Below are 26652 nucleotides of genomic sequence, written 5' to 3'. Positions count from 1 at the left end.
GAATTAATTTTCGGTTTACCTAGATAATAAAAAGCGGATTTTCAGTTTACATTTTCATGTATATTTAAATAAGATTAATTACATATAATTAGATAATATAAACAAAATACAAATAATGCCATAAGCTCATACATTTTGATGGTGATCCTTTTTCATGTTTAATTTGCTAATTGGCTTTACAATTTTTCGGACAAGCACAATTCACTGATGCTGTCCATTTAAAACTAATTAAAAAACTAGCATACTAAATCACAGTGTTTTTTCCCAAGCGAAAAAAATTTGCAATATTCTACAAAATTACTAGCGTTTTTCAATTTAAACATATGTGTGTGTGCGGGTTGGTACGGGAATAGGGCAGACAGCAGTAATTATTTTTTGGGTATTTTAAAACGTACATTAAAACAAATAGTTGGGGGCATTCCTCTAACTCATTCTCTCTCTCGTGTTTCAGCGGCAAAATAGCGAATAATAACATAAACGGCTAACAATTAAAATGCATAAAACAAAACAATGATAAACGTTTACTAAACAGTTCCTTCGCACTGCCCTACCGCAAACCACATCTAAACTATAATAGTAGGTGTAAGGATAATTGTAGTTATACTCGTAGTAATTGCTAAACATAAATGGTGTGGCTTGAAAGTAAATTGAATCACAAAATTGGCGCAATTTAGCAAGTTTGTTCTGTTTTTTAGCGGTATATGTAGGTATAGCAATGGTAAGCATTAACTAATTACGTATCACTGGTTCGATGTCTGCTCAGATAGATATACATAGATATAGATGGATAGATAGATATCACGTCTTTTTTGGGCATCGCAGGAAGCGCAACACCGCGTATCCCAGGCACCTGAATACCAGGAAGAACATCATCAGGATCAGCGTATTCAGCCAGAGCGGTGATGTCGAGTTTTGGGCTTTTAGTATTTCCTCGTATGGAATGAATTCGGTTGACTGCTGTTTGCAGATCTCGTAGCTGCTGGGCGATCCACAGCTAAAAAATAAATAATTGAAAAATTAAGTACAATTATTATAGAAGGATTATAATAAAGATAATAATAAAATATAGTGTATAATGAAGGATTATAACAGAGATTATAATAAAGTAACATGATAATTGAAAGATTATAAAGAAATAGTTGTAACGTTTTTCTTGCGTAGCTAAATCTATCCCCTATTTGCTTTGATAAAAAAACATAAGTCTAACATTTTTCTTGGATAATATTTGATCGGTTACTAACATCTCAATCGTTAAGATATGTAAGAATTACTTTGGAAAAGAAATCCTAAGAGGAATACATATTTTTGGAAAAATTATTTTTCGCTGATTGTACTATCCATCTGATATAAATACAGTTGTAAATAGTAAAATTTTAAAAATGAGTTTTAAAATTTTGAAACATTACATAAAGACGGTCTAATAGATGTAAAACAGTTCAAAATGTTTTGTCTTTTAAAGGTTAAGATATAGCTCACCCTATAGCCGCACCCTCTCGGAACTCGAGAATCTGCATGTTCTGGTAGGCATAGTGGATCATGGAGGTGTAGCGGATCCAGCTGAGGCCCTCCGGAATGCGGGAGGACAGATATCCCCCGAATAGCTGGGTGGCCAGCGTGTACAGGGCGCTCAGGGTGATGCTCACATTCATGTCCATGCAGCAGGCTCCGATGAAGAAGCCCACGCTCTGGGCCACAATCGTGTTGATCAGCAGGAAGATGAGCATTAGGAAGAAGAGCTTTAAGCTGGGAAATATATTAGATATAAGTTATAAGGTCCCCTACTAACGATTTTATCATACTCACCTAGTGCAGCCCAGCATGGGATAGCTTATCATGAGGTAGACCGTGGGCAGAGTGATGACCAAGGGCAGCTCGGCACACATTTTGGCCAGATAATAGGCGGATAGTCTATAGGCCCCGGAGCGGCGTTCCTTGCTCACCACCTCTCGCTCCGAGGGGACTGTAAAATAAACCAGGATCAGTTTAGGATAACGATTCCTTTCTAATCTAAGCTAAAAAAAACCTACATGAATTGAGGGCCCCAAAGAGGGCGAAGAGCATCCAGTAGGTCTGCGAAAAGAACATCCATCCCTGAAGGTCGTGGAGAAACTCCTCGGTTCGCGGCAGCTGGAACCAAATGGCGCCGGCCATCAGGGCCAGTCCGATGGTCTGGAACCAGTTGAGTTTGGACAGCATTCGCGGCTTGGCCTCCTTGAAATTGCGGCTGGAGAGAACGCAGAACTGGGTGTGGAAGCTGGTGGGATACGACAGCCAGTCGTCATCTCCCGAATGACCTGGCCCACTGCCAGCACTATAGGAATGGCAATCGCTGGAGGCACAGGAACTGAAGTTGGACTGCGAGTCAGCCGCACACCAGACCAAGTGCTGGGCCGCCTCCTCATCCTCCTCCACCTGGCAACCATTACCCGTGTGGTGCAGGTTCTCGTACTGATGGTGGTGCCGTTTGGATCGGTGGTTATAGTAGTTGTTTATAATATCGTCTATGAGGATGCTGTCTGGCTGCTTCTTGCCTTTCGCTTCCGAATCGCTGACCTGGTTATTGTGGCTATTCGTGATGCAGTTACGGTTCAGGTAGTTTCCGTGCGACTCCTTCGCGGCTATGAAGAGCTTCTCGCGGATATCCGGATGTGATTTCAGTTGTTCCACTGGAAAAAAATGAAGGAAAGGATTTTAAGCATAGGTACTGTATTTTACAAAATTATTTCCATGAATACAATACTAGATAACGCAGAAAACTTATTACTAAGGGCCTACGTATTTGGAATTAATATAGAATTGTATAACATACTTTTATGTGCATTTAAAAAAGTATTTTTAAGTTCCTACACTGAAAAAATGTTTAAGTCATACAAAATATTGGCATGTTGGTTTCGTAGTTGATAAAACCTAATATTTAATTAAAAATATTTGAAATAGCATAATTTATTTTTAAAAATTTCTTTGTAAAGGTGAACAATTTTAATTTTTGTCATAAAAAAAATTTTTTTTTTATATCAAATTTAAAAATCTTTAAATTAACAACCCTTTTTAAATGTATTATTTCCATGTCTAAAATTAATAAAAACCGCAAAGGATGAAAAATATAGCGAAAAATATTTTAATTGAATATGAAATCTTTGGATTTACTACGTTTTCTTTTATCAGTGTACTGTATGAAAATGTTGTACCCAAACCACTACACCGAAACGCATTCTGTTAAAATCTCGACTTACGCACAAAATCGGCGGGATTGTAGTGCGGCTTGATGGTGACCCCGATGTCCTCGAAATGGCGGTAGATATTCTGCACGTCCCCAAAGTAGGCGGTGCGTCCCTGGTGGAGCAGGAGCAGCTTGTCGAACATGTGGAACATCTGCGACGAGGGCTGGTGCACACTAATCACGATGGTCTTCTGCTCCAGCTGGGCATATCTCTTCAGGACCTTCATCAGGGAGATGGCCGAGTGACTGTCCAGTCCGGAGGTGGGTTCCTAAATCCAAAATTGATATCATTAAATTATTATAACTATAAAATTATCAACCACTTACATCGAGGAGCATGAGCAGAGGATTGGTAAGCAGTTCGCAGGCAATATTCGCCCTTTTCTTCTCGCCACCAGAAAGTCCCCGGTTGAGGTAGTCCCCGAACTTGGTCTGCTGACAGCACCCCAGTTCCAGGGCCTCCAGAATATGGTCCACCTGGCGCATCTTCTCCGCCCGCGGCATCGATTCCGGCAGACGCAGTAGTGCCGTATAGACCACCGTTTCGCGGAGTGTCAGTTGGGGAAAGAAGATCTCCTCCTGCAGGACATAGCCGATCCTTCGGCGCCACTTTTTGGACAGGGGCTCACGGTTGAGGAAGACACTGCCGCCATCTATATGCCTCTGGCCACTGAGGCAGTCCAGCAGAGTGGTCTTCCCACTGCCCGAAGGACCCATGATGGCCAGGACCTCGCAGGGACTGCATGGAAGTGGGCGAGAAAGGTCACAGGATTTTGCTAGATTATTCGTTGTAGGCTTGTGTGGTTACTGCCAATGCTGTAAACTCTTGTGCTTGTTTTAAAAATAGCTCAGATGCAAAATGCAATTTAAATCGGTTTTATTTGTACGTGTTAAAGGACTTAAGTTATTTGCACTTTAGCAATTAAAATGAAATACTTTGGTCCCTATGCTCTGAGGAAAAACTTTCAATGCATTTTAATGACTTACAATAGTAAACTTATTTAATCCAATTAAAGAGTAAGAAGATTTTGTTGCTTGTGAAATTGTATTTTCAAATTTAAAGCACTAAAATGATTTAAAATAATAAACTTATTCAATTCAATCAAAGGGCATGAAGACTTTGTTTCTTGTGAAATTGCATTATCAATTTTCAAGTGAACAAGTTAAGTTGACAGCACAGCTTCGTTTAATTCTTGAGGGTTCTTAGTGCTTTTGTTACCTGACAAATCCACTCACATCGGAAAGTATTTGGCGCTCGTTGTGCAAGACATTGAGGTTCTGAAAGGTCAACTGCAGACTGTGCTGTGTGTGATTCTGGGGGTGGTGATGTGGGTGGTGGCTGTTGCAGATGTTTATGTTGTGATGTTGCTTTTGCGGGATGACCGGAGACTTGTCATAGTGGTAAGCTAAAGATGCCGGTGAGTTACTGCAAAGTATATAAGAAGACAGTTCGAAAATCGTATTAGTGTCAATTAAAAGGGTCCGCAAGTGTGTTTTACAATGCTAGAATAGATCATAATACAACCAAAGAATATCCCTTTAAAACCATTTTAGTTCTAAAAGTTCAGTTGGATACAACATAGTATTTAGTATTATATGAATATTTATGTATTAAGCTGATTTAATTTAGTATTAACCATTTTAATCTATCTCAGTACTTCTAGTTTGAATGGAGATATAATCAATAAAAAGTTTGCGCACAAATAAAAATCGTTTTCCCTTAAAGCTTTTATTTAAAATGCTCCTTGCAGGCATCAATATATCCCCAACTTATTACTACAATTTTTATATGATTTTGTTTGTATTCTCATACAACGGAACGCCACAAATCTTTTGTTGATGTTCGTGCAAAACAAAACAAAACAAAAGTCAATGTCCCCAAGGGGCAGGCAAAAGTAAAATCAGTTCGACAAAAGTCGGGGGATACGGCAATACAATACAATGCAGCAATACAGTTACTCAGGCCCGGGTCTGTTCCCACTGTCACTCTGTTATCGCCGATATCATGTGTGGCGGTCGCATTATCACTCACCCAAACATTGAAAAGGCTAAAGCACACGCACACGGGCTTTAAGAGAGCGATATGTTCGGCATGGAAATATGGAACTGAGAATTCTGGAGCTGTGCGTGCTCGTAATTCTCTGCAGATACCCAGTATTCGGAGAGTTCCGCAGGCATATATGGTTTGGGATCTTTTACATAAATGGTTCTAAATTTATTTGCTTAAAAATGCAACTTCCTTATCATCCTTACATATCCATCTTTATCTTATAGAAATGATATAGCTATGAAGTTTAGATCTCCCATTAAAACTTATTTAATTTTTGATGGAAAAAGTGCTATATTTCCAATACTTATATTTGGAAGAGTGTAAAAATAAATAAAAATGTGTATTTAAAAATATAGGAAAAACGTTTGATACCACTCAATGTTTTTAATTAGATTATTATATAGAGTCAGCGATATGGTAATATTTCTTGCTTTGACTAGTTTAAAAATCTTATAGATTCTTTATACAATTTATATTCTGATTGATATTTCTCAGTGCATTTCTCAGTTTTTAATTTTAATGGTCTCTAAGTGGTTTCCCTGTAACGCCGGGTATCTGGGAGTCGGAAAAGCCGCTGGCGGCCTTCTCACTTGCTTTCTTCTGTCTCCCGACTCTCGGTCAATGCTTCGACTTTACTCCCACTACGCACACAGATACACGCACACAACGACAAGAAGAACACACACAGATACTGCGAAGGGAGAGACGGAGTCAATAGCCTCTTGCATGTAGAATTGTGTGGAGTCTACTCTGTTCTTGTGTACCTATCAAATTTATTTAAATATTTCACCAGCCAGATGGGCCCCTCAACCTTATGAATAGAGCGTAGATAACGCCGTTATGGTTATAACATCTATTTCGGGATCTATATCATCCGAAACCATCCCATCAAGTTATTCGACCAAGAGCAGAAAAACTCATTTACAAATTATACAGAAATGTAAATTTCCGCCGATCGACTCCGGTAGGCGCCGAAAGTAAATAGAGAGTCCGGTCGAGTGCATTGAACCGCACTCGGTGCGTGAGTGCGAGCGGGATGGGTGACGGTAGGGCGGTGCGGGGGAAAGGGACGGCGAATGGGGGGGCCCGAGTGGGGGTCAATGCAGTCAGCAGACAACAACGACAAACAAAGCCCAGCGCACACAGATACGCACACACACCAATGGCGGCCACACGCACTCGCACAGGCTGCATGCAAAGTATCTGATGAATACATTTTATTTTTATGTGCCTTCTCTGCCTGCCCATCAGTAGTCCCAAGTTCCCTGGCTCTTTATTCTCAACAATAGCCAATGTCCGGGTCGGATAGTCAAGCCCAGCCGCAATAATCCTCAATCTCGATTTCTATTGAGCGGTTAAAAATCGATTTGTTACTAAGAAGGAGTATTTCAGGGGATAAGCATATCAGCAATTGTGATTTTGTCCATAATCCCCACATACCTAATCCCCAATCTCAATATTATATTAAAAGCTTAATAATCGATCCCTAGGTTGTATAGTGGTGGTGGTGGTGGTGGTTTTCTTTTCTGGACAAGCAATTACTTTCGCTCCGTGAACGAAACTTTCCAAACTGAAAATTTACCCGAAGACTAGCTAATTATTAGCTTCCTCGAACTACTAACCTCTTTGTGGATGCAGTTTTCGCATGGCACAATTTTCACCGAAATGCAAATTATGCACAGAACAACGATTTTGTGGCTCAGCTGGCCTCACACGTGACCTTAACATCGGTGTCATTTCACACGAGCCAAATGGTTTTTTCTTTATTTTAATTGTTGGCTTTGCGGGGGAGAAACTTTTGATGCGTATGGGAAAAGTATATTAAGTTTGCTGCCTTCTTGTATCCCCCTACCTCTAGTAAACTTTCTTTATAAGCGGCGTTTGAGTTGGGAAGTTCAGCCGTGTGCCTAAGATCACGTAGACCACGGCTAAAAGTAATCCTCAAAGTTATAAAGTGCCTGGGAAATTTATTTAGTTCTTAGGGAAACTTTTTAAATGGAAATGTCAAGTAAATAAAAACCGAAATTACTAATTAATTTCTTTTTAATTCCCACCTAAATTTGCATGACAATAAAGTGATAATTTGCTCTATGAAGCAAAAGTAAATCTATACAAATTAAAATAATATACATGTGTGACAAAATGCCATTGAAAATTTCCTAAGTATTAAACAAATATATGTGTGTATTATATATTATTGTAATACTTAGAAAGTATTCAATACACATTTTTTTATATATGTATAATATTTTGGGAACAAAAAGTTACGACTAAAAAGTTTTATTTATATATAATATATGTTTTTATTATATATTTTTTTAATACTTAGGAAATACTCCAAGCAAAGTCACGTTCCCTAACTTTTATACTTATTTACTTCTTATTGCATACATAGCTCGTTTTAAGGGAAGTTAGATAAAGTATCTTAAGCTCATAGAAAACTATTTGTTTAGGAAACTTGCAAACGCCCTCTTCCCAAAATCCCTCAAAATATGGCGAAGCCATTAGCCCGGCGGCAACTTCCTCAAAAAGTTTCCCCAGACCTCATAATTTACGTAATTAGCCCGCTGTGACCTCCTCTTTGCGGTCAAGAAAGCTAACTTACTGACCAAGTAACCGTCTAACAATTTACCTAACCCTCGGCTATGATGCCATTTCATGTTTCTTTTCTTTTTTTTGGCTCTTGATTAAGGCCACCAACACAACGGACCAAAAAAACTAAATCTTGGCTTTTTTTGGCGTCGCTTTCTTGGGGAACTCTCCTCGAGGAACTGGAACTGGCTTCTTGAATACGCGAAAAGGTTATTGACTTTTACAACAAGCAAAACAGACGCCAAAATAAAGCAACAACAGCAGCAACAAAACAAAATAATATAATTCACACACACGCAAAGAAAGAGAGAGAAAGGTGGAGAGAGAGAGCAGGATGGAGATAGCGCAAAAATTACGTGAAAGTTTGGCATTGCATACAGATCTCACTTTGTAGGTGTGTGTATCTGTGTGAGTGTGTGTGTGTAGCACGCAATCAAAAGAAAATATTTTTGAAATTCTTATCTCGTTTTTTGCCGCATTTAATATGGGTTTTGTTGCCTATTGTGTTTTTGAATTCATTGACCGATATTAAACAAGTTGGCAAATAAAACATATGATCGCTGGTATCGTTCGTTGGTATATTTATTGTATATCGAGAAAAAAACAATATTCAACGATATAAAAACAATACTAGATACATAGTGCCATATAAAGTAATTTTAGTATAAGCTAATATTGTTGGTATCTTAAAGATCTTATGACCAAATAAAAATAGTAACTCTGTGCCTAACAAAACATACAATAGATGGCTTGGTTGTTTTACAAGTTCTTGACTCGAAATGCAGGATTTTAAAAGAAATTTCCCTGAGTTAAAAAACACGATTTGAAATACTTTCAATTTCTTTAAATTGTTTAAAATGTTTAGATATAAAAAGATTTTTCATAATTAAAATACTTTTATAATATCAATAAAATAAAATTACAAATTCTCTTTTCAGTCCTAATATTTCGAACGCAACTGTACAAGGGCTTGAAGAGTTCATTGACTTTTCCTTTGTTTTTTTAGTTTTTGTGCCTTTGTGCCTTGGTAATTTAAACATAAATAGATGAATAGAAAACAAAGTGATTTAAAAAAATTGGGTCACAGAATTTGTGCAATTTATTTGATGTTCTGCTTTTAATGAATATCTGTCGTGCTTTTTTTGCGTCGCTCTGCTTTCATTGAACTTCCTAAAACATTTGACAGAAATTCCTGATTGTCGCGTCATTGTCAATGTTTTTATTTCATTTTTATTTTCATTTTTTGCCCGTTTTATATGGGTTTTGCGCTGTAGCTATGACCACGCTCAATTGAATTTTTATTTGCGTGCTGTGCTTTTTGGGATCTGCTTCATTCTTCGCGTGCCTGCTCCTTCCTCTTCTTTGACTTGTTTTTTATTTTCTTTTTTTTTGTTTTGCGTGTTACTGACCCAATTCTTTTGGCAGTATTTTTTTTCTTACTTCTGGCCGTGGGTCTTCTTTGACTGAATTTCATTTGATTTTTGCCTTGGTCATTTCTATTTGATTTGTTATTTATTGCTGGCTTAATTTGTGGCCTTCTACTTTGAACGAGGAACTATTCAAATTGGTTAGCCATTGGTTTGTTTTGCACTTTTGACAAATGTGCCAAGGCTTTTTGGATCTATGTTTTTTAAGTCGGGCCTGGAGTCGCGAGTCGGGGAAATGCAGGTCAGGCCAGAAAGAGAGTGGCAAGATCGGCGACTGCCGGCAGAACAACATGTCGGCTACGTAATTTATGCATGCATATCATGCATATTGATATCAAGTATCCGCGCGAATACCAGTTTTTGCGCAAAGTTCTCTCTTTTTTTTTTTGTTGTCGTCAGCCTTTCCGTGTGGGTGTTTTGACTTCTTGGTTATTTATTTATTTTTCTTCTCGTTTAATTGAATTGGAAAGGTGGCTGGAGGGGGAGGAGATACGTACGGTGATTGGGATAGAAAGCAGAACCCCAACTAAACCAAACTACTTTCAGAGTTGACCAACTTTTGCCAGGGGGGCCAACCTGAATTTTGACATTTGGACTAAAACCATATCCTATAATTCAAAAGGACCTGGATGGCAAACACTCCCGAAAGTATGCTACCATTTATTATTGATCAATTTTAAAATAATTGTTAAATGTTTGTTAGCCCTTTATTTCTAAACATTTGAAAATAGAGTAAGTGCATTTTAAAGTAATACAGGTTCAAATCTTAGTTAATCCCAATTTTCTGCTTCTAAAAATTCGAAAATAGAGTAAATGAGTTTCAAAGTAATTCCTTTTCCGCTGCCAATAAAGGATTATAAAAAGTGTATTAAGCCATAACCGCCTAAGGGGCTCAAAATATGTTATAACCAAATACCGTGAAAAACCTAGTTGACTTACATAAAAAAGACAACCCACCCGCTAACTCAACCTTTTGTGACCCCACCCAAGTTACGTAACTTTGCGGGCGCCGTAATTGAAATGTGGGGGGTCAAAACGGTCCCAAAGAAAGGGGCTTGTGTCAAAGGGGTTTTTTTTTTTGTATGGAAGACGAAGCCAAGTCGAGTCAAGTGGCACTTGTTGCATGCCACTCGGCAGTTCGGAAGGGAGAGGGGGTGGGGGTGGTTTATCTGATGCCACTTGGGGGGCAGGAAGCAAATATCGCGCATACGACATGTGTTCGCTTTTTGTTTGCCACAAGAGCCACAGAGGCATTCATCGGCCAGCCAGGGAATGAGTGTATGAATGTATGAGTGTTTTCGAGCATCGCAGCCAGTCGTTGGTTCAAGTTGCAATAAAGATTCAAAACGCAGATGAAATGCTGGCTGTGTGTCGTGACTCTTCAAGCGAGAGATATATGGCAAATGAAACAAGAAAGCGCTTTCTTCTTTCGGCTTCGGCTTTGGCTTCGGCTTGGGATTGGGATTGGGCTTGGGCCGCCACTGCCACTGCCTCTCCATGGCCTCATCCACATCCACATCCACTGCGGTTTCACGAACTTTCACGTCATTGTGTGGTAATTAGCTGAGCTGGGAATTATGCTTCCTAGTTGGCAATTGATTGGCATCCATCTGGGGCGTCTCTCCGCCATCTCAGCAACACCCCCTCCCACCCATCGAGAGATCTGGGTATGTGTATAATTTAGCATATTAATTGACACAGTTTCTAGTGTTTCTTTCTTTGCCTTGTTTTTTTTTTGTTTTTCTGCAGCTCTGTCTCACGCACTTTCTCTCGATGCTTCAGGAAACTTTATGAACTATGTAAAAATTATAAAAATGCTGTTGAAATTGCATGGCGAAAAAAACAAAAAAAAAAATGTCACAAGAAAGCAGCCGCAAAGTGAAAGAAAATACTAGATGCAATTTATTAGCTGAAAGTGTGACTGCAATTGGGTCATCGCAATCACCTGAGAATTCCAATCCACACCTGTCTTTTCAGCGGACTCAAAGTGGCAATTGCATCACCCCATTTAACAGTTAAAACCCCACTATATAGACGTAGATAAAACAAGGCACAAAAACATATGGTGTTGTGAATTAGTTGGCCAAATATTGGACCTGCAGTTGAGTGCGATTTTTGTTGCCTTTGCTAAAACGGAAATAAACAGCGGAAAAGCCTAAGCGATTTAAAGGTTTTACATTTTAAATGATGACAGATTTTCCACATAAACACTTTGTGCAATAAAAGAGCATAAAAAGCCAAACACTAACTGTTAAATCAGTGTTAAATACATTTTAATCCGCTTATTGAACAATCTATTAAAAAGCGTAATAGTACTTAAAGGCACACCATCAATTTAATTATCTTATTTCCTTTTTTTGTTACATTTTTTCATTACATTTAAAAAAAATAGAGCCCGTCTGACAGTTGGGGAGAAAAAACTTGATAAGGAATTGCAATATTAAATTTATTAAATATTTATAGGCTCATTGGTTTCATGTGAAACGGCTTTATTAAAAAACTGCAATTAAAAAAAAGGATTCAATGTGATTTTAAAAAGTGTAGGACATGCAATAAATAAGCACTTATTAATAGGCTACCAGTAATGGAATTAAATATTGATTGAAGGTTTTTCAATAAGCTTTTTCCATACAATTTAACTACGGAAATTCGCAGAGAGAGGTCTTACAATGCCGTCACCTGACGACACAACCCACACTAGAGATAATTTGAGAAAAGAAAACCGAGTGAAACTGGGGGAAAAGTCGACACAAAAATGTTTGTGACTGCGGAAAATGAGGCAGCGAAATGTCGTAAACAATGCACTCGGCGAAAGGCGGAGAAAAGTCTAAAGTATCTGCAAGTTTGTACACACCATGTGTAAATTCAGCTGGTACCCCGATAAATATTATACATTTTCGGTGGCCTTGCAGCTGTCAAAAACGTATCCCACAGACACATACTACATATATAAAGTATCTGCATCTGACAGCTGAGCATCGCAATCCAATTTGAGCCAATTTTCGGCAGCCAGACAAGACAATTAAGTGAGCATTGAACTTTGTTGGGCTGAAATTGGCATGTCTAACTTTCATTCAATCATTTATGACAAGTGCATAACATTCCATTTCATCTTGTTTAGATTCGTTAACCCATATTCGGCAGATAGCTTTCTATAAGGAAATATTTATGTGCCTGAATAAAAGTTTTTGCAGTAAATTGCTTACCCTCAAAATGTTTTTAAAAGCCAAAGATTTTGTACGCACTTCACTTGGAAATTAATTTTAAAAGCTCTTTAAAAATATAATTTTCTTTTTTGTGTAACCTATAGCCCCCAAATATGGGCTTGAACTGGCACTGTAGGAGTGATGTGTTTTATTACGTTCCAAATATGATTTTAATGCCTGTTATTACACTCGTTGAGCTGGTTTCGCTCGCCCATTTACTGTAAATAGCCTAATTACAGTGCCATCTAGTTAAGGCCCCGCCCTCGCCATCCAGTTTTCGTAATTTTTGGGCGTAGTTGTTAAAATTACACAGTACAGGCAGACTTAATGACTTCACCCAATTGTGGGAAAGTTCAGTGCAATATGTGAGCATATGCCTTTAAACCTTGGCGGAAGTGTGTGATTAAATTGGCCTCGCTGGTGCACGGGGAAATTGGTTAACTCAGTTTTAATAGTTTGCGAAATTTGTGTGATGATAGGAAACCGCGTGAGGGTAAATGCAAGTTGATTTTGTAAATATTAAATTTTAAATAATTCAAAAAATGTACATCATTACTTATTTGGGTTTTTTAGTATTTATTTTTAGACTTGTACATTTATACATTTAAAAAGAATTTTTAATAAAATTGATAGTACCACATTAGGATGATTTTTAGATTTAGTTATTTGGGTCTTTAGATTTTTTTTTAACTTAAGGATAATTTCATACATGTGATAATACCATATTAATATAGTTTTTTCTTCTTCAGATAAACAGTGACTAATCAATAGGAGAATAATATTATCAGAGATCCTGGATCAGTGTTAATAGTTTGCGAAATTTGTGTGATGATAGGAAACCGCATGAAGGTAAATGCAAGTTGATTTTGTAAATATTAAATGTAAATGTAAATAATTTTAAAAATGTACATCATTAGTTATTTGGGTCTCTTGGTATTTATTTTTAGACTTATACATTAAAAATAATTTTTTAATAATATGATGGTACCATATTAGGATGATTTTTAGATTTAGTTATTTGGGTCTTTAGATTTTTTTTAATTTAAAGATAATTTCTTACATGTGATAATACCATATTAATATAGTTTTTATTTTCTTCAGATAAACAGTGACTAATCAATACGGGAATAATATTATCAGAGATCCTGAATCCATTATATACAAACTCTCCGATCGTTGTCTGATGTTGATAAAAATCCCTGAATAATTGCAAATAGCCTGGCTATAGGAAGAACAATAACAAAATGGTAAGAGCGATGAATAAATATTTTTGAAAATATTATAGTACCATATTTGGATGATTTTTAGATTTAGTTATTTGGATCTTTAGATTTTTTAATTTAAATATATTTTCATTCATGTGGTAATATCATATTAATATAATTATTATTTTCTTCAGATAAACCGTGACTAATTAATAGGGGAATAATATTATCAGGGATCCTGGATCCATTATATACAATATCTCCTATCGTTGTCTGATGTCAATGAAAATCCCTGAATAATTGCAAATAGCCTGGCTATAAGAAGAATAATAACAAAATGGTAAGAGCGATGAATAAATATTTTTGAAAATATTATAGTACCATATTTGGATGATTTTTAGATTTAGTTATTTGGATCTTTAGATTTTTTTTAATTTAAATACAATTTCATATATTATACAAAAATATTTATGTAATATGATAATACCATATTAATGTAGTTTTTTCTTCTTCAGATAAACATTGACCAATCAATAGGGGAATAATATTATCAGAGATCCTGGATCCATTATATACAATATCTCCGATCGTTGTCTGATGTCAATAAAAATCCCTGAATAATTGCAAATAGCCTGGTTATAAGAAGAATAATAATGAAATGGCAAGAGCGATGAATACATATTTTTGAAAATATGATAGATTTAGTTATTTGGGTCCTTAGATTTTTTAATTTAGAGATCATTTCATACATTAAACAAATATATTTAGGTAATATAATACCATATCAATATAGTTTTTATTTTCTTCAGATAAACAGTGACTAATCAATAGGGGAATAATATTATCAGAGATCCTGGATCCATTATATACAATATCTCCGATCTTTGTCTGATGTCAATAAAAATCCCTGAATAATTGCAAATAGCCTGGCTATAAGAAGAACAATAACAAAATGGCAAGAGCGATGAGTAAGCGAAAAAATGGTAAAGGAGGAGGAGGAAGATGAGAAGGAGCGGGGAAGAGGATAAGTGAAATAGAATGAAACGATGCGAAATGAAATGCAACAACGTAAACACAAAACCACAAATTGCAGGGCAAAGCGAAGGCGAAAGACAAACAAACAAACAAGCAAACATACGAATGATGGGGCAAGGGGCAGAAGAAAGAAGGGAAAATAGAGAGAAGCGGCGAGAGAGAAGCGTAAGACAACAACAACATCGTAAAGGAAGAAGCAGCACGAATAAAACGTGCGAATGGCGCCCAACGTCGGCGCAAGCAGAAGCAAAGGCAGAGGCCATTGAACCTGCAAATGGAGCTCAGAATTGGCGAAAGTGAAGACCCACTGCCGCAAGCGGAAGCGAGACAGATGCAGAAGAGAGAGAGAGAGAGCGAGATGGACGATTCACGATCTTCACTGCTGCTGCGATGACGCAGTCGTCAGATAGCAACAAAAATAACAATGAAAGAAACGAGGTTTAATATACATACATATAATAATGAAGGCTTAAGTACCCTATAGACTTGAACATTAGGTACTATAAAATTTTAAATACTTCAAATAATTGTTGAAAAAAGGTTGGTAACACTAAGTTATCTTTGAACCTTAACATCATAATAATTTTGAACCGGAAGATATGTAACAGTGCAATGCTTTCTTTCTTGAAAGAAGAAAGGTAATATAAGATTTAAGAAAGCTACTTTTAAGTAATACTTTAATTATAAAATAAAAGTAAGTAAAACCACCATAAAAATAAAGAGTTCCGAATAAATAACTTACAATACCCCCAGCAAGAGTATTCAAACAATATCTGATGATGCTGCAGAAACAAGAAGACGCGATTAGAAGAAGCGGCTGGCAATGGAAGCCTGCTGATGCCGCAAGAAGAGGCTTCAGAAGAATTCGAGAGGGAGAAGAAGGGGCAGAGGTGCGAAAGAGACACACTGACTGACTAACTGAGTGGCTGACTGACTGACTGAATCCGGAGATCTGGGCATCTTCTGCTTCATCATCATTAAGTTGATTATCATTGGGTCGGCTTTAATGCAGGCGCTTCTTGGAAGTCAACACGACCACCGAAAATAAAAGAAAGACTCGACTCGAAACGGCTGAAAAGCGAAAGAACCCGAGAAATTCTGAAATTCTTGATCGCATCGCGCACACGCAACGTGCGAGCGAAAGAGACGGGCAATCGGGGGGCAATTTGTTTAAAATGTAGGTCTATGGGTTTCACGAAATCCTCTATGGGGCACCGGGGCCCCTTGGCAACAGATCACAGATGGCAGCCCAGAACGAGAAAAAGAATAAGAAAAGAGAGGGTTGGAGTGGTTATTGGCTTTTCTTCCATTATTTGGCCAAAAGTTGGGTGCTGGTTCCAGCACGCAATAGTACTCAGAAAAATTGGTAAGACCAAACGAATTTTATTAGAAATTATTCTTTTTCAATATTATATTGTTTTAAACATTCAAATATTTAATAAAAGAAAAGGTGAACTTGTTTAAAAATCATTCTTAAACATAATCATTTTTGTTTCAATCCTTAAAATTATTCTCTAATTTGTTTTCCTCTTGAATGAATGCATGTTAATATATTTTCTTTGCCTAAAAAGTATCGAAAGACTTTGGAATACTTAAACTTAAGTCACAAATTTTGGAACATGTTTCTCGAATTCTGTAGTGAGCAAAGCAACGATAAGCAAACAAATAAAAACATTTAAGGAATTGTGTTATTTTTTACCAAAGTTTGCCTACTTTTGTATTGGTGCGAAAACAAACGACGTCGAATTGGACAACTAAGCAAAAGCAAAAATGCAACTCATAAACTTGGAGATTTGATGTTGAAGCGCCTTAAAAGTTTCTTTATTTTGCCAGAGTTTCGTTTTGTTTTGCTTATTTTTAGTTATTTATTCTGGCCTAATGTCATTACACAAAACGAATTCAAAGCGAGCCAGCGAAAAAGTGAACCATAGCAATTTGTTTTATGGCTTGGCGTCTGGCTAAATGCATTTGGCATTTTATTGCTATGTCTGGTCAGCCGGGCCAAAAGGATAGTTAGACGAAATGTTTTATGTGCGTGTTATGCAACAGTTTGCAGTTTGGTGCGGCAATTATCAAATGTCTGAAGCGCCAAATTTTATGAGCGGGTTGTACAATTTATTTCGGTTTGTAAAATTTAATAAAATTCAAAAATTAATCAATGCGCTACTCTACAGCTTATGTAAATAATTTATGAAAATAAATAAATTATTTGTATTAAAAAGAAAAATATAATTAAAAAACCGTTGATATTTATTCAAAAAATGAAGTGAGAAAGTAAAATAAATATTATTCCATACGCAATACACAGGTATGATTTATTTAAATAAATTGACTTTTTTCATAGGAAAACCAATTCCAGTAAATAATTTAATACGGAAATTTTTCCGGTCTCATTTCAAATGCATAACTAATAAAGTTTTTCACACGAGCCACGGAAAATTACATCAACCAAATACTCATACGCCAGGTGGGGCAGCCACAGAAACAGACAAACAAATAAATAAACTAACGAAATATGCAGTATTCATGGGACTGTGGGTTCAAGAACGTTCATACGACATGAACTTGTAAAGGTCATCAAATCTTTGCCATAGAAGTGAATGCACTCGACAGCAACTATAATTTGAGCTCTTGAAAGCCGGCAATAATAAAATAACGTCAGATAAAAAGACCGCTGCAACCGCAATTTAAACTAATTTACAACAACAACAATAACAACAACATCGGGCACAATGGCAATGACAATAATTTATTTTTGAATTAATTTTTATTCGTTTGCTAAGGAACAGCAGCGGCGACAACAACAATAAAAGCCACAACATATGCAACTTCCAACCGCAGACATTGTCAGCGGAACAGTGGCTTGAAGTGCTATTAAAAATAGGCAGGTAACCTACTCAAAAGTACTATAAAAAAGTTCTAAAATAGTTTTTGAAACTGAAAAAATATAGTTTCTTCAAAACAAATAATAATTATATACATAACACTATGGAATTTGAATAAATAAAACTATTTTGAGAACTTTAAAAATATGTCATATTTACTCTTGTAACCACTATGATCTGGGTTCGTATCCCAATGACTTATAATGTTTTATCTTCTTTATACTCGACATTTTTCATAAAAATATTATATTTTTTCATTGAATATTATTTAAGATGAACCATTGAGAGGGTTCTCTAAGATAGTTCCCTAAATCGGTTAACATTATGCTAGGATTTTTTAAGAACTTCCTAGCATTGCCTAGCCCACTGTGCAGAACTGTCGCCGCCGTTGGTCTTCGGTTTCAGTGACTGTGACTGTGACAGTGACAGTTGTCAAAGAGCGACGTTGGCCTCCATTGCAGCGGCTGCACCCCTCTCTTTCTGCCCACCTATCTCCGCTCTCTTTCTGCTCACCCCCCAGGCCCGATCCTCTCGCTCTTTCTCCCACCCACTGCCGATTCCGATTCCCATTGCCATTCTTGATCCCATAAAGCCCCTCTCCTTTCCCCTTTCCCCTTTCTCCATTTCCCTGTCAGTCATCAACGCCCCCACGTCGCCCCGTCTCTTTCTGGCCGGGTTGCTCCGTCTCTTTCACGCACCGTGTTATTGACACTGCAAGCCTAACGGTAGATAAAACCCAAACAGGGCGAACAGCCCACAATGTATGCAACCATACCGAACAGAACTGAACTTAGACGGGGAAAAACGGAGGCACCCAGCTGCGACTCTATTTAATTTTCTATTCTAGATTAAATTATAATAAATTGCACTTTTTCAGCCTTATTTGATCTTTTATTTTTTTGCTTTTTCACGTCTGATTTTTTTGCCCTGCATTGCGCAATGCGCTTTCCTGTTTCGGTCGTCTGGCAATTTGTTTTGTGATGTCTAGATGGGAGATTTTCTAGATCACAGCTCGGAACCAGATGCATCTGGGCGCCCACGCGAGGAAAATGAATCTATGCACCAAGGAAATTTGCAGGAACTAATGAAGTAATTATAAATAAATAAAAAAATTGTATACCCACGATTGCATGTATTGTATATATCTTAAATATTCCCTTATTTCCCAGCTATGCTCTCAAAAAAAAATAAAACTTTTCTATTGTACCCTTCTATTTAGCAACCCTGCGAAATTTTGTAGTTTCTAATCCAAAATTTAAACTCACTACCCAAGTTTTGATCCGTATAACAAAAACCATGGACACAAAAGCCTTTCACATGCAAATGAGTAGAATAGAAAAATTTGGCACAATAGATTCAAAATAGCTGAAGGAGCAGGAAGCAAAGGGGACGCCAAAATTTCGAGGAAAAGCTTTTGTGAAGCCCATTTTGACGGGCAGCTGCACCCTTTTTACCTGCCCCCCCAAAAAAAAACTATTATGATCTAGCCCTCAATCCTTTTTAGCTACCTACCGAGCTGAGATTCGGGTTCGCATCTAACGTTCTTCCAAAAGAAATGAAACCCAACCCAAATTTAGCAACTGCGCCATTTGGAGTTTGCCTGCATCTGACGCGCCTTAAGATTTCTCTCGCTATTTATGTGTGTGTTATCATATTAAAACTTGACCTACTTACGAGTTCAATAACCGGTTTAGCCAACTAATAAAAATGTTCGTGGGATTGCCAAAAGTTAGCCAACTATGCAATAAATTTGATCCTGAAAGGTATGTATATACCAGTTTAAAAGGGAAGTTTAGAACCTTGGTGTTCGGAGTATGAACTATATACTTCCCATTATAATTTTTTAAGATTCGTATTTTCTTTCAAAACGGTTTTAAACAAATTTTGAATATTTGTTTTCTGATGTAAACTTGATTCCACACTCCTTTCACTTCATATTATTATGGCTCTGCTATGCCTTTATCAAATGTTCAAAAACTCTTCATCTCGAATTTGTTTGTATTATAATGATCGGCCTCCTTATGTTTTGTTCTACTCCACATCCAAATGCATTTCCAATAAAACTCGCCGCAAGCATTATAAGCAAAATAAATACATGGTTTGAAAACAGATTTCGGATCGAGTTCTATTGTTTGTGTACAACAAAGTTCAACAAACTGCAATGGAACATTAAGCTCTTAAAGTCTGAACCACATCAATGGGTTTTGAATTTTGAGAATCCAAGAAGCCACAACAAAATGGTTAAATGTTCTAAACAAAGCTAAAGAAATTTTTCGTTTCACCCACAGATGGTTTATTAACGATGTCAGCAAAAAAGTGCATTATTTGGAGCAGCAAAATCAACAAGAATACAAATTAGATAGTGAAATAAAAAGCTCATAATTTGGCAAGCAGGAAATTCTAATTATTTCATGCAGTAAAATAAATCTGTAAACCTAATGTAAAACAAAAATAGAAATTAGATAGTGAAACGGAAAATAATAATATTGTTTGCCAACAAGGAATTCGAATTTTTTGATGCAGCAAATTCAGTGCAGATAATAAACAAGGAGAGTAACAAAAAATAAATTATGGTTTTTCCAGCGCAAAATTCGAATTATTTGATATGCAGCAAAATCAATTACTATAGCAAACAACTAAAATACCAGAATATCACGTATCAAAAATAAAGAAAAATGTTATATTATTTAAATGTAAAATATTTAAGCTGCTTTATGAGTTCCATTCCCCGGAAAAGTTTGTAAATTTCATTATTCTGCCCGCTGGTTTCAGTGATAAAAGCACCATTAGGCTTACAGAGAACTAATTTGAATGACTGGCTCAATGTAAGGCTTAAATAATTCAATATGCCACATGTTGCTGCTGCCGTGGATGCTCTTATTTCAGTGTGTTGTTTCTTTTGCTGCCAAATCGAGCATCGATGCTGATGCTGCCGCTGCAGCCGCAACAAAAACTGGGTCAACTGTGAACCAATTTCAGGCAAAATTGCGACAACAGCACAGCCGACACACAGTAATAATCACAAGAGCCATGGCGAAAATAAAACGTGCCACCAGAAAAAGGCAAACGGCGAAAAAAGATGCAGAAAATAAAATGCATTTAAATTGCTCTTTGGCCAAAAGAAGCGAACGGCGAACTTGCATTTGCATTCCCAAACAGTGAGGGTAAGAAACACAAATAAAAGACCAGAATACTACTTGGAGTGCACTCTGAATCGCATAATAATTGAAAAATTCATGTTAAATGCACATAATGAAGCCTGCACTCGACCCAACAATGTTCTCATTGTAATTTAATTTACTTAATTTGCCAACACATAATTGAGCCCTGTGCGAACTCGATCCGATCCGATCTCGGCATTAAACCAAGTCAGCCATTCGGAGTGACAAACGAATTAAAATAAATAATTGAATCCGCTGGCTAATTTAGCTTTAGTCAGAGCCCAGAAATAAAACACCACCCTCTTGGTATTATTTCTTTTTTTTTTTTTTTTGAGAATTGCAACAGCTTGAAAAACTCTGGCAAATGGCAATAATTACGTTCATTTTCACGGCGTATTTGCTTTAAAGCCAAACTTTAATTTGGCCACTTTCAAAGGGCAGGCGAAAAACAATTGGCCCACGGACTTTTTTGTTAATTGCACTTTACAAAACAAAACAAAGGGGAAACTAGTTATTTTGGTAAAGCAAACAGTATATTTTGCTATTTCTAAAAATGTAATTAAAACGAAAAAGGTATTTTGGCTTACGAAAAATCCAACTTTTCTAACATACATAGTAAACTTTCTATAGAAATTAAATTCTCTACGGATTACCTTAACAAGGTATATTGTTCCTTTTGGCTAAATAACTAAATAGCTTTATCGGTAAAGTAAATTTATTAGGGGTCGCATGTTTATTTAAAAGAAGGTTTAGTTTTAAGACAACTTTTTGCTAAACGTGGGCCTTAAGCCTAGCTTAAACCAACTTTTGCTTTAACATGCGCAAGATAAATCCGACCTTTGAGTCCCTTAATAATGCAAAAGTCATGCAAAAGTCGAAAGGCCAAATTCCCAAAGTGAAATATAAATAAACTAAATACAACAGCTGCTGGCGTTGCTGGGAAACTTGTAAGTCACAATAAAAAATGCAGGATGCACCCATACACCGAGTTTTGTAAGTGAGCACACACATATAATCCCCCTTTAAACGCAACAATCTTGAGGGAAGTAGCTACAAAACTGCAATAACGAGCAGCTCTTGACAAAAACCTGATCCTGGCGGAGTTCTCACTCGGTTCTCTTTGTAAGATATATTTTTTTTTTCACTGCCGAACTGCAGGCATTTTTCTGTTATTCGAACATTTTTTTTTTGGTCATCCGTGCAAAATGTAACCCAATTTTTGAGGCGAAACTGCAGTTTTGACCTGTTTTTTTTCGTTTACCGGCCTAAGGGAGAAGGGGTTGGGTATCCTTTCCACAGGGGGGAGATCCAATTAACCAGATACTGCAGGCTGTCAAAGTCAATGAAGGGGATATCCCCTAACAAGTCGAATGGTTATCTAGTTAAGCCCAAGAAGTTGGAGCTTAAGAACAAGTTTTAAAGAGATTAAGATAAAAAAAAGATGATTACACTGCACTCAAACAAATATAAATAATTTAAATAAATGGTATAGTAGTATAATCTATTATCAATCAGCTTTAATAGCAAATATCTAACCTAAATTCAATGGAGCAACAGTTCAATTCAATGATGGAGAATTGCCCGCAACTACTGTGCGATAGAAAATGAATTCTTAATTGAGCCTTAAAGAGTAGGAGTAATTTGTTCCCGCTCAAACTGTATAAATCGGGCCCCAACTCACTGTCAACCGAATGCAACCGGTTGAGTAAAAACTCTACAAAGTTGCCAGTTGCGAGAACAGTGGGCTTAGATGAGGCCAGATCTACCCTTGGTTGGCCACCACTTTCCCCGCCTTATAGAGAGGAACTAACTCTGCATGCAATCATCGAGAAAAAAAGACAAAAAAAAAGAACCATGGATTTATGTAGGTACGAGTTTTGCTCTGAAATTGGGTCAACGCTGATTGAACACTCACCTTTTGGCATCAACTAAAATGCTTTTGCCCATATTGGCCAGGCCATTGGATGACGTTAGATTATCCGTACTTGGTATCGTGGTCTGTGATGTGTGCGTAAATTCTGAGGATGTGGAGCTGGAAGATGACGACGACGACGAAGATGATGATGATGATGCAGAAGAGTCGCTGGCTGCCACCGATGTTGCTGCCGTAGCATCCGATGTTGCTGGCGGGGCGGCGACAACTGTTGCTGCTGCTGCTGCTGCTGCTGGTGGGGGCTCCACTTCGATTTGGAGGCGACAATCGGCCACTATTTTGGCCAGATTGCGATGGCTGGCACTCACCAACGGTACCTGCTCCGTTGCCTCGTTGTCATTGTCCGATGATCCCATATCGACTGTCTCAACACTTTCCACGATCATCAAATTCATTGGCATTTTTTCGTAATGAGTTGCCGGTGCTGCTGCTGCTTTTACTGCTGCTACTTCACACTTTGCCTTTTTCTTGGCTTTCAGTTCCTCGGGTTCCTTTGGAATTTTTTGAATTTTTGCCAACTTGCGAGGAGCAACTTCAACTGTTTCCTGTTTAGCTGGTAGTGTTGCTGCTGCTGCTGGTGTTGCTGCTGTTGCTGTTGCTGTTGCTACTTTTAATGACTCCTCTACAACTTGTTCAGCTGCTCCTGCTGTCGAGTTTATTACCAACGAAGTTGCCGTCGTCGTTGTTGCTGTTGAATTTATAATTGCCGGCTGTTGTTGCTGCTGCTGATGTTGCTGCTGCTGTTGCTGCTGCTGCTGCTGATGTTGCTGCTGTGTTGCTAAAGCTGCGGCTCCACCTTCTGGTATGATTGTTGCAAAAATTTGTTCGCCAAATATGAAAAGATCCTTGGAAATAATCATTATCACCTTTTTGTGAACGCTTTAGCTCGCTGTTGTTGCTGGTTTTGCCGCCACAGTTTAAATATACGTACGTTTGTATTGCTTGATTTTAAATGTAAATCTTGTTTAAATATATATATAGGTGTATATATATATATTGGTACGACTTTTTGTTCGCCTGCTGCCTGCACTCGCCTTAAACACGTTTCCTTTACTTTAATGCATTAAACATATTTCGTTGCCTTTGGGTCTTGGGTTTTTGGGGATTTCTTTAAAATTTCATAATTCCCTGGCTTTGTCTGGCTCCTTTTTCTTTTATTTTCTCGAATTTATGGCAGACTGTAATACAGTAAAAGTAGAGGGATAATTAATATGATGGCCTGTTTCTCATAACTTACGAGTTGAATAAGTTGTGATATAATTTAAAAGACACAATGAGAAATTGCACATAACTATAAAACCATGAAATAAATCCTTACTATTGATGACCTTTTTTAAAAATTTAGAATTTCACTAGATTATTATTATTTTTGCTATCAAATTCTATTTAACACAAACGAACAAGTTCATGGAAAACTCAGATTTAATGCTGGCTTAGATATTCACAAATTTACCTAGAACAGACATATTTCAATGTTTTTAATCGGGTTTAAGCTCCTGTGGACCTCATGGAATGGGTTTTTAGTTTGTATACTTTCATTAAACATTAAGTCGGAATTAAATTGTTCCCAGAAAAGGTGTATTTGATATTCACATATGTAAAATCCCCTGTTACTTGCAATGTTTACCAAGCGAAAATGTATAAAATAACTGGAATCAGATGTTATTTGTTCCGCTTCAAACTTTTCACTTCAATTTTGGTTTCATTTAAATCTCAAAAATATTCTCCAATTCAAAAGCTCAAATGTAATTAAACTTCAAAAATGTTCAAATGTTCCTAGAAAATTTGCTTTCCCCTTAGCTTTTTGGCTGGACAACTTTTCCGACAATTTCCTATATGCAATGCCAACGAAAAAGCAAAAGATAATGAAACAGAACCGAGGAGAATCAGGGAGAAGTGGAGACGCTTTGCGAATTTTGTTATATTTGCCAATTAGCCCGCGCGAAACAAAGCGCCAGAGCAAAACGTCAGTTTTCATTTTGTGCAATTTCGATGTGTGTTTGAATAAAATACAAGGTAAAGTAACAAAAACAACGCACCCAAAAAGCGAAGGAACGTAATAAAAATTCTTCTTTTCTCTTTTTCCGAATGTGATATTAAAAATCGTCAGCACTTTTTTTTCGAGCAATTTAAACGATTTTGCTGTTTTGTTTTATTCATTAAACATATGTAGGTTTCTTGTAAACATTTTTGATAACACGCGTGTTAATTTTTTGTTTTAGGGAGGTGGTTTTTTTTTTTGGGGGGGGGGGACTTGTAATGCCGAACCGAAAAAGACGGACAGATCGAGCGAATAATGGGGGAACGTAGAAACGTAAGACGTTGGAACAACACGACGAAAACCAGAGAGCTATACCGCTTTTCCACACAACGCGAGTTCGGCGCGCTTGAGCATTGAAGAAAACATCCAACGCTGCCCGATTTCGATCTCGTACTGAACCGATCGTGGGGACCGTTAAAGCTAAACGCTCGCGCTCCCGCTCCAAAGACCGCTGCCGCCGTCGACGTCGCTGCCCATCTCATGAATGACATTCATTCTCGTTCTCTCCGGCGCTCGTCGAACTCTCTATCTCTCCCGTACTCGCCACCTACGATCCATCCGCACGTGCGAATGGAGCTTATGAAAAAAGTTGAGAACCTTCAAAAATATATTTGGTAAGATAAATATTCAAAATATAGAATTCGTTTTTTTTTAATTATCCACGTTTTGGCAATACTCCCGAAATAAAGAAAGAATGCGTATGAAGCTTATAAAAAAACATTGAGAACCTTCAAAAATATATTTAGTAAGATAAATATTCAAAATAAAGAATTCGTTCTTTTTAATAATCCACGCTTTGGCAATACTCCCGAAGTAAAGAAAGAATACGTATGGAACTTATAAAAAAAAGTGAGAGCCTTCCAAAATATATTTAGTAAAATAAATTTTTAAAATAAAGAATTCGTGATAATACTCCCGAAACCTATTAAGCATAGATATATTAGAAACTAAAAAAAATGCAAACAACTTTTTTTTAATATCGAAAATAACTTAAAAAGAAGAAGAAGAAGAAGAAGAAAGAAGAAATAATAATAAAAAATATGAAAGCCACGATCCTAGTTAAATATATTTTTTTTAACGTCATGGAAATAAGGTATTGTTATTTAACTTTCCGTGCTCACTATGTTTTTTCTTTCAGTGTATTCCCACTGCATCTTCTCTCTCTCGCTCTTCATTCATTACATGAATGTTAAGTTGCCTTGGTTAACATTATTACAAATGTTATGGGCTTACAGCGATACAATTTCACCTGCTTTTCCCTAACATGCCCTGTTAGTTCCATGTTATCGTCTTACATTTCCTGTAGAACACTGATAATTCTCGTTGATAAATAATACAAGTTAATAAAAAAGTTGGTGTGTTGGTTCGGCTGATCTCGAATTTCGACTTGACGATAGAAATTTAAGGTCTTGATTGGCAACCCAGAAGTCATTCAACAAGTTTCAAGACGTTTTTAGAGTAGCGAACAGCTTTTCGTCGATTTAATGTCTCGCCTTTGACTCACTTGTGAGTGGGTAATTCTAGATTTTTGTTCCGTTTTCTTAGTGGTTATTTATTTAAAAAGATTGTTTTAAAAACCACTTAAGTTCTTTAAGTTGGGAAAATCCGTTGAGAAGGCCACAGAAACCTTCATCAACCAAAAATTATTTAGGTTCTTAAGAATTATAATGGAGTTTTACATTTTTAAAATCATTTCTGTATAGTTTCTTATTAAGAAACCTTAAAGGGGATTTCTTAACCTACATATATGTATGTACTCATAGTTTATATATCTCTAGAAAATTCTCTTTAGTCCACTCACTTTATAATTTCTTTTTAATTCTGTTAGGCAAATGCCAGCTTTCCAATCTTATCAGTCATTAAACTCGGCGAGGGTAAACGCTGCGTATACGCAATT

At 36.9% G+C, this 26652-nt stretch overlaps 1 protein-coding gene across 4 annotated transcripts; it reads right to left on the bottom strand.

Moving 5' to 3' along the window:
* Nucleotides 1–96: 96 nt before the first annotated feature.
* Nucleotides 97–25135, bottom strand: LOC119546544 (ABC transporter G family member 21). Of its 4 annotated transcripts, none has more exons than XM_037852893.1 (9): nt 24754–25135; nt 22697–23892; nt 4440–4646; nt 3548–3959; nt 3234–3489; nt 2028–2666; nt 1804–1960; nt 1477–1743; nt 97–994 (listed from the first exon to the last, which is right to left on the bottom strand). In XM_037852893.1, exons 2-9 carry the CDS (start codon nt 23572–23574, stop codon nt 799–801), a joined length of 3012 nt encoding a protein of 1003 aa, XP_037708821.1. In that variant the 5' UTR covers nt 23575–23892; nt 24754–25135; the 3' UTR covers nt 97–798. The 4 variants fall into 4 exon arrangements, with proteins under 4 accessions (XP_037708821.1, XP_037708822.1, XP_037708823.1 ...); XM_037852894.1 differs by lacking the exon at nt 24754–25135 and adding an exon at nt 24342–24524; XM_037852895.1 differs by lacking the exon at nt 24754–25135 and having other exon boundaries at nt 98–994; nt 22697–23559; nt 23646–23768.
* Between the last annotated feature and the right edge of the window lie 1517 nt (nt 25136–26652).

This window comes from Drosophila subpulchrella, chromosome 2L (genome assembly GCF_014743375.2).
Source record: "Drosophila subpulchrella strain 33 F10 #4 breed RU33 chromosome 2L, RU_Dsub_v1.1 Primary Assembly, whole genome shotgun sequence".
Taxonomy (NCBI): Eukaryota; Metazoa; Arthropoda; class Insecta; order Diptera; family Drosophilidae; genus Drosophila; species Drosophila subpulchrella.
The sequence above is the reverse complement of the archived record's forward strand: the minus strand, read 5'-3'. Positions and strand labels throughout refer to the sequence as shown.

Coding starts and splice junctions, on each gene's coding strand:
- LOC119546544 (XM_037852893.1), bottom strand. CDS start 23,574: ATGATTATTTCCAAGGATCTTTTCATATTTGGCGAACAAATTTTTGCA. Junction 3,960..4,439: donor GATGTGAGTGGATTTGTCAG/GTAACAAAAGCA, acceptor ACTTCCATGCAG/TCCCTGCGAGGTCCTGGCCA. Junction 1,744..1,803: donor CCCATGCTGGGCTGCACTAG/GTGAGTATGATA, acceptor TATATTTCCCAG/CTTAAAGCTCTTCTTCCTAA.